The 11,557-nt window shown below is 36.2% G+C and overlaps 1 protein-coding gene across 5 annotated transcripts; it reads left to right on the forward strand.

The window, feature by feature from the left end:
- The first annotated feature begins 2,112 nt into the window (after positions 1-2,112).
- On the forward strand, positions 2,113-8,272 carry LOC126777648 (uncharacterized). 5 transcript variants are annotated; one of them, XR_007670072.1, is made up of 4 exons: positions 2,113-2,762; positions 3,044-3,203; positions 3,849-4,358; positions 7,853-8,272. XR_007670072.1 is itself a non-coding variant. In XM_050500765.1 (4 exons), the coding sequence occupies exons 1-4, from the start codon at positions 2,861-2,863 to the stop codon at positions 8,069-8,071; spliced, it is 1,245 nt and encodes a 414-aa protein (XP_050356722.1). In that variant the 5' UTR covers positions 2,113-2,860; the 3' UTR covers positions 8,072-8,272. The 5 variants fall into 5 exon arrangements, 4 of the variants coding, with proteins under 4 accessions (XP_050356722.1, XP_050356719.1, XP_050356720.1 ...); XM_050500765.1 differs by adding an exon at positions 6,036-6,208 and having other exon boundaries at positions 2,113-3,203; XM_050500762.1 differs by lacking the exons at positions 2,113-2,762; positions 3,044-3,203; positions 3,849-4,358 and adding an exon at positions 4,365-6,208.
- Positions 8,273-11,557: the final 3,285 nt, after the last annotated feature.

Genomic DNA, 11,557 nt, shown 5'->3' on the forward strand with positions numbered 1-11,557 from the left:
TACCAATCATGTGTCCTAAGCACACTCTTGTATGGAGCAGAAACGTGGACAACGTACGCAAAACAAGAACGCCGACTAAACACATTTCACTTGCGCTGTCTTCGGAGCATTCTGGGCATCACATGGCAGGATCGCGTGACAAACGAGTCTGTTCTAGGCGAGGCACAGCTGCCTAGCATCATGGCCATTCTAAAAAAAAAACGGTTACGGTGGCTGGGACACGTGCATCGAATGGAGCAGACCCGTCTCCCAAGGCAAATACTACTGGGAGAGGTTGTGGATGCAAAGAGGTCTGTTGGGCGGCCTATGCTCCGTTACAAAGATTGCGCTAAGCGTGATATGGTTGCGTTTAACATCCCTAGCAATCGATGGGAGGAACTGGCAGAGGACCGTGCCAAGTGGCGACGCCTTATTCACGAAGGTCAATCAAAGCATGACAATGACTGGTTTAAGCTACTAAAAGAAAAACGCACTAGGCGTCATGAGCGGGCTTCAAACCCCCGCCCATCTGGGGGCGCATACACTTGTCGGAAGTGCGGCCGGGGGATCCTCTCTCGCATTGGTCTATTCAGTCATGAACGCAAGTGCCTTCGCGATGCCGCTTAAATCATCTGTCAAAGATGCAGAGGCCTATAGAGAAAATAAGCCCCTGACCTCAAATGAAGAAATTCATTTTAATTTTGTACACTAATCAACAAACTTTCCTGAATCAAAAGTCAAAATAAGTAGAAGTTGATAGTTATTGAAATAATTCATAATTAAAGAAAACAAACAAATAAATATGGAGTTAAAGAAATAAAAACAAAGAGGTTTCATAATAAAATTAATATATTTCCATCCGATATCCGTCAAACCTCTTCAATTTCCATCATCAAATTTCGTACTAAAAACTATTACCTATCTCGTACTAAAAACTGAACTTTTTGTATTATGAATTGATATATGTTGTATATATATATATATATATTGCCAAATTAATAATAATAATAATCTGTAAAGAAAAAAAGACAATTGAAAATAATTAGAAGGTAAATAAGGTTTTTAGATCAATTCTTTATTTGATAAAAAGTTGATATGAAAATCCAAAGAATAAAATTAACGTGTACGCATTGTTTGCTTATTGTTATGAACCTGTAAGGGCAATACGTAATTATGAACAGTTTTTTATGCAGTTCATATTTCATTAAGAATAAAGTAAATGGAACGGACTCAAATAAAGAGTTGGTACAAAAATCAAAGCAATAAAATTAATTAAACCAACAAATCAAGAAACTTACATTCGATCAGGTACACACATTTGAACAAGTCTTATAAACCCATGAGGACAAAAACCCATATCGTCAACACAAAATATATATTATACAAAAAGCGGGCTTAATGCTAAAAGCATTATCTACCAGTCAACCAAAGTAATTACAGAACAGCACGTCGTATTTAAAGTATAACTTTACTGATTATAATAAAGTTGTAGTATTTCCAAATAGTAACGAAAAAAGTGTTGGTTGATTAACTTCTGTGGTGATATTTTAATTATTATAATCTAAAAGAAACACAATTTATACAAATCTAACAGTTTTGCATTTTTAATACATATAGACCCGACACACTTGCTTTTAGAGGTTAAAACACTAATCTCGTTTTCTAAAGGTTAATACTAATAGATTAAATTTATTTAAGTCTTTTAAATATTGTTATTTTAAATAAAAAAATCATCAACAAACCAACGAATAGTAAAATTTTCACGTTATTAAAATAATTTGCTTATTGAAATTAAATATGAATTTTAATAATTTCATTTACGTACAATCGCTGTAGATACAGTTAGCAATTTGGTACAATGAAGAAATGCATTCTCGTCTTGTGTTACTATTTTTATATCGCCCACATTCGTATTTATGATAAATTTGTTCAATGTTTTGTACATTTTCCACTGCTGTATTGCACACAGTTTCTACTACTTTATTATATGTACAGATAAGGTATGTTTAAATATCATGAGGTGTCCTAGTAATAAGCATTATTATGAAGTTAGGCCCTAATTTTACCAATGACACACAACGGGGAAGGAAAACCATCGTCATAAAAAATATTATTTTATACTAATGTCGGCGCTTCACATATACCGACGACGAGAGAGGCGCGGGGCGCGGGGCGCGGGCTAGCGGCCCGTTGCGCGTGCGCCGCGATTCACCGGTCACTCAGCGAGCGACAGCCAACTAGGCGGACACTTTATCGTCCTTGCGTGCAATTTGAATACGCGAATAAATTATTATAATACAGTCCAAGTCTTATTACACCGAAGTCCCGTTAGGGCTCCTTCATTTTCTGGTCCTTCGAAGCGAAAAACCTGCATACTTCCGTCGCATTACAAATGCAACGCAACGGTCATTGACGTCGCGTGGTTTACATTGACCGCGCCCAAGGACAAAGGACAAGAAGTCGTCTCCGTCATCTACGTGGCAGCCTTTGTCGTCTGAAGAAGCTGATGTCAGGGAGTATAATTCTGTATTTGAGTGAGTCCATCCAATTACTTATTTCCAACTTTCCCTATTGAAAACTTCTTTTTGCTGAAATTTTTATTTTTTAAATATTTCTCCATAATTAATCTTCTAGTTATTCAAGTAATATATTGCTTAATTACTTCATTGATGCATTATTTAATTATTTCATAACAAAAAGTACGCACGCACTTGACACGTGTTAACCTTGAAACCGGTCAAGTCTTATCGCTTTGAATAGAACCCGTTCGTCTACGCAAACAGGTGCTGCATTTTTTATATCCATTCATTACGATTCCTTTGTTTAATTTTATTTTTTATGACTCTTTTTTTGTTTCACATTGCAACATAAAAACTTTAAGATGTCTGATAATTTAAAAACCCTTATTAAAAAACGTAGTTCAATAAAGTCTAAATTAACAATATTTAATAATTATTTAATGTTAATAAAAAGCAGTCCCGAATTATCAGAGTTACAACGTCTTGACCTCATGGAACGTTTTCGTAAATTTGAAAATTTATATAATGAATTTGATGACCTGCAGAATACGATTGAACTACTTTCCGAGGATGCCGAGTCTACGTTTACTGAGCGTGAGGACTTCGACCGTCAGTATTTCAATCTGGTGGCACTCACGCGCAGCCTGCACGGTGCTTCGTCCAACGGTACTGGATCTGAGGCGGGCTTCAAAGATGCTGACTCAGGTGCACATATTTCCAATTCAAGGAATTTTATTCGTTTGCCTAAAATAGATTTACCGCATTTCGACGGGACCTATCAATGCTGGCTAGAATTTCGCGATACTTTTACATCTTTAATTCACAACAATACTACCATTAATGATATCAATAAATTCCATTACCTTCGAGCTTCACTCCAGGGTAATGCAGCTTTAATTATTAAAAATATTGATTTTAAAGGGGATCATTACAATATTGCATGGGATCTTTTATGCGAACGATACAATAATAATCGCATTCTCGTCAATAACCACATACAGGCCCTTTTTGATGTCGAGTCAATAACAAATGAGTCTAGTGTTTCAATTAGAAATCTAGTTGATACGATCAATAAAAATGTTAGGGCATTAACAACATTAAATCAGCCCACTCAATATTGGGATACTTTACTCATTTATATAATGTCTAAAAAATTAGATTTAAAAACTAGTCGTGATTGGGAAGAACATAGAAACAATACTTTAAAAGATGATCCCACTCTAGCACAATTTTGTTCTTTTTTAAACAAAAAGGCAGATTGGTTGGAATCCGTCGAATCAAATATTAATCTTTCTCAAAATAATATTATTGTTGCTTTAAATAATAATCATTCAAATAAATTTGTTCCAGATAAAACTACTCAAATACCAAAAAAATCTAATAATAATTTTAATAAATATCCGCTTTGCTCCCAAGCACATGCTTTATACAAATGTGATTCATTTCGAAGTTTATCTATTGAAAGTCGCATACAAAAGGCAAATGATTATAATGTTTGTCTTAATTGCTTACGGTTAGGCCATTCTGCTAAGCAATGCAAACTATCACATTGCAAATATTGTAAAATAAAACATAATACGCTTTTGCATTTAAATTCGAATGACTTCAAAACTGTCAATTCATTGCTTTCTTCTTTGCACCTTGCTACGTCAAATGTTGCACTTCCGGCCAATTGCTTGCAGCTTGCTACTTCTGCGCATGTATTACTGTCCACAGCTCTGGTGAACGTGATCGGCGCGTCGGGTAAAAGGTACACTGCACGTCTACTGCTGGACAACGGTAGCACGGCCAACTTTGTTACGCAGACATTCTTCGAGAAACTGGGTTTGTTACGACGCGGTACTAGCACCAGGGTAACAGGTATTAATAATCGTATTTCTACTAGTACACAGTCTTGTCACCTCCTAATAGAGTCTTTATGCTGTGCCTATACTGTAGATATAGAGTGTCATATCTTGCCTGAAATTACAAAAGTGTTACCGTCGTCTTTCGTACACATCAATCACGTCTCTATTCCTCCAGGTCTTAAACTAGCGGACCCGAACTTCAACGTTCCGTCGGCCGTAGATATCCTGGTAGGGGCTGAAGTGTTCTGGGAGGTATTAAGTAAAAATTATATAGATTTAGGGAAAAACTTACCTAAATTACACGAAACTAGATTCGGATGGCTAGTATCAGGTAGTATTCCCCACCAATCTAAACAAAAATCTATTTTTAATCATTTTTGCCATCACACTAATGTCACTCCCGACCTTACTCAATTCTGGGAGCTTGACAACGTTTCTTCAAAACATTCATATTCTCTAGAAGAAAGAGCATGTGAGCAAATTTTTAAGCAAACCACTGTTCGTAACAATGATGGTGGATTTGTAGTCACCATGCCTTTAAAGGGTGACCCTAGTAATTTAAGTCAATCTTATTTTCATGCTAAAAATAGGTTTTTATCCCTTGAAAGGCGATTTAGGCGTGACCCTATTTTTAAAAGGCATTATATTGAATTTATGCGAGAATATGAAAACTTAGGTCATATGACTTTAGACTCGCACTCTACTTCAGTACCTGAAATCTCTAAATTTCAATATTTTATTCCCCATCATGGAGTTGTTCGAGATTCTAGTACCACGACAAAACTACGCGTAGTATTCGACGCATCAGCCTCTACCAGTTCGGGTGTGTCTCTTAACGACATACAGATGGTCGGACCAGTAGTTCAAGACGACCTGTTTTCAATTTTAACACGTTTTCGTCAGCATAGGTACGTGGTTTCAGGTGACGTTGAAAAGATGTATAGGGCGATTGAATTAAATCCAGTTCAACGACCTCTTCAAAAAATTATTTTTCGTTTTAATTCTTCAGAACCTCTAAAGACCTACACATTAAATACGGTGACTTATGGTACTGCCTCTGCCCCCTATTTAGCTACAAAGTGTCTCACAAGTCTAGCTGATAACCTTGACGACTATCGTGTTCAAAGCGCTATTCGTCGTGATTTTTACGTAGACGACTATTTGAGTGGAGGGAATACCATAAGCGAAACTATCGAAATTTCAAAAAAGGTACATTCGGTTCTATCATCAGCTAAATTTAATTTACGTAAATGGAGATCAAATAATCCAGAAATTCTTAGACATGTTACTAATAGTAAAATCGAATCACAAAATACTCTACATTTCTTTGATCAAGATCCGAATTCTTGTCAGGCTAAAACTCTAGGTCTTAATTGGGTTTGTGATTCAGATTCCCTTACATATACTATTAATATAACGCCAAATACTAAAATTACTAAACGTCATGTTCTTTCTGTAATTAGTAAAATATTTGATCCACTGGGTCTAGTAGGACCTTGTGTCGTTCAAGCAAAAATCATTATGCAGAGACTTTGGATAAATAAATATGATTGGGATGACGAGATGTCACACGAGCTTAAAAATTTTTGGTCGACATTTGAAAACACTTTGATATCATTAAATAATTTAAAAATACCACGATGGGTTTTGTGTCAAGACTCTATTAAACACGAAATTCATGTCTTCACAGATGCATCGGAAAAGGCGTACGGGGCATGTCTGTATATTCGATCAAGTAGTGATAATGGCTCTACAAATGTACAGCTTCTAGTCTCTAGAAACCGAATAGCGCCTGTCAAACCGACGACCATACCGAGGCTTGAACTTTGCGGAGCTTTGTTAGGTGCAAGGCTGTGTACTAAGGTTCAGGAATCGCTTACCATACCCATTCATAGATGTAGCTTTTGGTGTGACTCTACCATAGTTCTAGGATGGCTTTCAACTCCTTCTAATCAATTAAAACCTTTTGTTAAAAACAGAGTCAATGAGATTTTGGAAATCACATCTGGTCACTCCTGGAGCTACGTACCGTCGAAGGACAACCCGGCGGATCTTGTTTCCCGTGGCCTCAGTGCCGACGTAATAAACGATACACCTCTGTGGTGGTCCGGTCCTTCTTTTTTACTTCATGGTAAAAAGGAGTGGCCGAAAATGCCAAACACAGAGAAACACGATTTGCCGGAAGTAGTTACTCATTTCATTAGTAATTGTCGCAATCATTCATACGTTTATCATTCAGACGCAATCACGCATTCATCAATCATTAATTGCTTATGAGAAAAATATTCTAGCCTAAATAAAATTTACAAAATATTTACATATATACAAAGATTTATTTATAACTTAAAACATAAAAATAAAATGCATGGCAATCTTTCTGCAAAAGAAATACAAAATTCAATAAATACTATTATACATCATTGTCAACTTGAAATGTTTCCTGAAGAGTATAATCTTTTAAAATCTGGTCAGAAATTGCCACGCAAAAGTAGATTGCTTCCTTTGACTCCATTCATTGACAATCATAATCTCATTCGCGTGGGCGGGAGGCTTGACAACTCCCCCTACGATTTTAACATAAAACATCCCATTGTAATTTGTAGTAAGCATATTTTTACTAAACTTTTATTTCATATGCAACATTTAAAACTTTTACATGCCGGCCCACAATTATTATTGTCACATATAAGACAAAGTTATTGGCCTCTAGGTGGCAGAAACTTAAGACTTATCGTAAATAAATGCCTTACATGTTTCAAAAATAGAGCACAAAATGTACAGCCTCTAATGGGTCATTTACCTAGTGCTTGAACTAATCTGGAATTTCCATTTCTCAACTGTTATGTAGATTACGCGGGGCCAGTATTGACAGCCGATCGTAAAGGCCGCGGTTGCAAACTTATAAAATCTTATATGTGCATCTTTGTTTGCTCAGCAGTAAAAGCAGTGCACTTGGAGCTCGTCTCTGATCTTAGCACTGATGCTTATATGGCCGCGCTACATCGTTTCATAGCGCGTCGAGGCAAACCGCGGACGATAACATCTGATAACGGCACGAATTTCGTAGGCGCATCCAACGAAATACAGAAATTTATTCAATCATCGAATGTTGCATGTGAGATAGCACAAGAGGGTATCGATTTCATTTTCACACCTGCTTATAGTCCTCATTTCAACTCTTTAGCAGAAGCAGCAGTCAAATCATGCAAGCATCATTTAAAAAGATTACTTTCTCTAACCCATTTCACATTTGAGGAGATGACTACGTGTCTCACTCAAATAGAAGCGATTCTAAATTCGCGTCCTCTAACACCTCTCTCTTCAGACCCTAATGATTTTTCGGCACTAACTCCTTCTCATTTTCTAATTGGACGACCACTCTTATCAGTACCATGCTCTCGGGTGACTGAAGCCGACATCACTCGACTGGACCGATGGAGGAGAATCCAGTACATACGACATCATTTCTGGAGCCGCTTCCATAATGAGTACACTTCTTTGCTACAGGCCAAATCCAAATGGTTTAGTTCCAGAGGGGAGGTGAAACCAGGGTCTTTAGTCCTAATCAAGGACAAAACAACACCACCGCTGCTCTGGTCCCTGGGTCGGGTCACACAGACCTTTCCCGGCGTAGACGGAGTCACGCGGGTGGCAGAAATCAAAACGAAGAGAGGAACAATTCGTCGCGCTTTCAATAACATCTGCCCCCTTCCTGATCAAGATTGAAGAGCACTCTTCAACCCGGGGAGTATGTCGGCGCTTCACATATGCCGACGACGAGAGAGGCGCGGGGCGCGGGGCGCGGGCTAGCGGCCCGTTGCGCGTGCGCCGCGATTCACCGGTCACTCAGCGAGCGACAGCCAACTAGGCGGACACTTTATCGTCCTTGCGTGCAATTTGAATACGCGAATAAATTATTATAATACAGTCCAAGTCTTATTACACCGAAGTCCCGTTAGGGCTCCTTCATTCACTAATATTGTTATTTATGGTATTTTAATTAATAATATATAAGTCTTTTTATTAATGCGTGTCTTTTTGCTCTTTTAAAGTATTGTCTATTATTGGAAAGTTTATTGGTGTATAATAATTAAACTATTTGTTTCTTGCATTTGAATAAATATGTAGTTCTGCTTTATGTACATCCACCAACCTATATTGAAGAAGCGTGGTGGGATATACTCTAAACCTTCTCCTCAAGGTGAGGATACCTTAGGTTATATAAGAAGGTTTAGAGTATAATTTCATCAGCAGTCGGACATGTAAAAACTATATACATATATTATAAATGCGAAAGTATTTCTGCATGTTAAGATTTCATGGCTAAACCACAGAACCGATTTTTATAATTTGGTATGAAGCAAGTTAAATGCAATCCAAGGAAGGACATAGGCTATTTTTATATCTTACACCTACTAAGCCTACCTATATCTAACGTACAACTGCTTCGTCCACCAAACAGGGGGCGAAGCCATGGGTTAAGGCTAGTCCTTTATAATTAATGTTTAATTAATATGTCATATTTATATGCAAGTATTAAATAACATTTATTTTATCAATATATTAATATTTTAATTTGATATTAAAAATGACGAATAATAATATTATGACATTAAATTATGAAAATAAAATATTTAGCGGCTAAAAAGTCTTACTATAATCTTATAAATGTTAAAGTAAATATTCTTTTTAATATATGGGCGCAAATGGAGGATTGTGAGAATCTAAAATTTGTACATAATGCTTTGAAAGAATTATTTTTAATAAATAAAATAAAAAGCAATGGCATTTCAATAATACCTTGTTTTTTTTTTGTTTTCCAATAACTCGACAATTAGTACATAAAAGGTAAATGAAAAGCTTCTATGATTGTTTTATTTTTATGGAATAGGAAGGCGGACGAGCATATGGGCCACCTGATAGTAAGTGGTCACCAACGCCCATAGACATTGGCATTGTAAGCATGGCATTGGCAATGTTAACCATCACTTACATGACCAATGCGCCACCAACCTTGGGAACTAAAATGTTATGTCCCTTGTGCCTGTAATTACATTGGCTCACTCACCCTTCAAACCGGAACACATCAATACCAAGTACTGCTGTTTTGCGGTAGAATATCTGATGAGTGGGTGGTACCTACGCAGAGATACCACCAGTATATATATACTGGTGGTATTTCATTTATATAGATATATATATATATATATATTTAAAATGAAATGTGGCCTAGAAAAAAATTTCAATTAAGATTTGAAGTTGCAATAATGGCTATTTAAAAATTCAACATGTCATTATAAATAACACTTAAGTGCAAAGCGATAAGGTTGATTTTTCTTTGCAGAATAATATTAAATTGAAAGTACTTCGTGGAAACGATCAACACAGCACTTTTCAGCCAACACCCATTCCATCTCCATTATTGCGGAAAAAATAAACTGTAAGCCAATTCTAGTTCATTCGTCATATTCGGTACCATTACTCCATGGTATCAAAAATTTTACAGCCAAAATTCAGCTTTATTCATATAATTACAAGAGATAATATCCCATGTAACAGAGCAATCGAATGGTTTATTTTATTCCAAAGTTATAATCTGCAGTTGAACTTCCCGTAGGCTTATAGAAATAAGGTTTAAATATTTTTGTGTTGAAAGCAGGTGTGTGGATAGAATGTATCATGCCTAGATTTTATTACAGCTGGTCACGTACGGTAATGGCTGAACCAAAACTGGTATTATATTGTTGACTTCCAAGTTGTTGGCCATAATGATAAAACTCATAAACAACATGTAAATTAACAATTAAAAAAAATCATTTGCTAGGTAGCTTTTATAAGTAAGGCTGTTAATTGTTAAGAATAAAAAGGTATGTTGTCTCCCATCGCACCGATTTACGCTTATTTGACTACCAGTAAACATATTTATTTTTAGGTTATAAGAATCTAATAACATACATGCCTAGATAGTCACTAGGCAATCACGGCAAGAGCCGAGATGGCCCAGTGGCTGGAACAAGAAAATATTTACTGAATATTGCTGGTTCAAATCCGGACAAATAATACTTATGCACAATTCATGCTCGGTGGTGAACAAAAACTTCGTGAGGTAGCCTAAATGTCGCGTGTGTATCCACCAAATTGCATTACAAAGGCGTGTTGGAATTAGCCTCAAACATTCTCATCGAGAAGAGATTGTGCCTTTTTCCAGCTGTGGGATATATAAAGGCCTTATCATTAAAATTTAGACAGTTTCTTTATGTTAAGTGTATTAGTTAAAAGACAGACAGCCATTTCTGAATACTGGCCGGAATGCAATTGTTTTGTCTACACTTGCATTTTCTAAAATGATACTTGTTTTACTAAAATATATAAAATACTTTTTGAGAAAAAAACCAATTTCTAGAATAAATTTAATAAGAATTCCATTAAAAATATTAAACTGAAAAGTAAAAGATATATATAATATTATCAACAACATTTTGTAATCGCTGCCAAGTAAAACATAAAAATTACTATAAATTATTCCTTTTTTAAATACCTACTATAATCCCTTATTCATTTATATTTAATTTTCTATTTAAAATAAATAGGCAGACTGTCAAACGGTTCACCTGATGATAAGTGGTCACCACCGACCATTGACATTATCACTGCGAGAAATATTAAGCATGCATCGCCAATGCACTAATAACTTCGATTACTAAGATGTTATGGCCCTGCACAAAGTCCATGTCCAGTCCATACACATATAACAGTGACAGCCTGTGAATGTTCCACAGCTGGGGTAATGCCTCCTGCCCCTTTTTGAGGAGAAGGTGTTGATCTTATTTCACCACGCTGCTCCAATACGGGTTGGTGGAATACACATGTGGCCGAATTTCAGTGAAATTTGACACATGCAGGTTTCCTCACGATGTTTTCCTTCACCGTCAAGCTCAAGATGAATTATAAACACAAATTAAGCACATGAAAATTCAGTGGTGCTTGCCCGGGCTTGAACCCACGATCATCGGTTAAGATTCACATACACATATAAAAACAGATACAAAATCCCTTTAATCCGTAGATTTGAATATGGAGGCTTTCAAACTAATTTTACGTAAATTTAATATCACTAAAATGATCCTTAATGTTCTTGTATTATATAACAACATAAAGGTCCTTATCGATTAACATGTGCACTATCTATCACTCGGTGACGTGTACTGCGAT

Source organism: Nymphalis io, chromosome 23 (assembly GCF_905147045.1).
Source record: "Nymphalis io chromosome 23, ilAglIoxx1.1, whole genome shotgun sequence".
In the NCBI taxonomy this organism is placed as follows: domain Eukaryota; kingdom Metazoa; phylum Arthropoda; class Insecta; order Lepidoptera; family Nymphalidae; genus Nymphalis; species Nymphalis io.

What these genes read in the sequence shown, in the direction of transcription:
- LOC126777648 (XM_050500762.1), top strand. Translation starts at nt 4,877, where the DNA reads ATGCCTTTAAAGGGTGACCCTAGTAATTTAAGTCAATCTTATTTTCAT. An exon ending in GTGCAAGGCTGTGTACTAAG is followed by an intron (nt 6,209 to 7,852) that starts GTTCAGGAATCG and finishes TCTTTGCTACAG; the next exon opens with GCCAAATCCAAATGGTTTAG.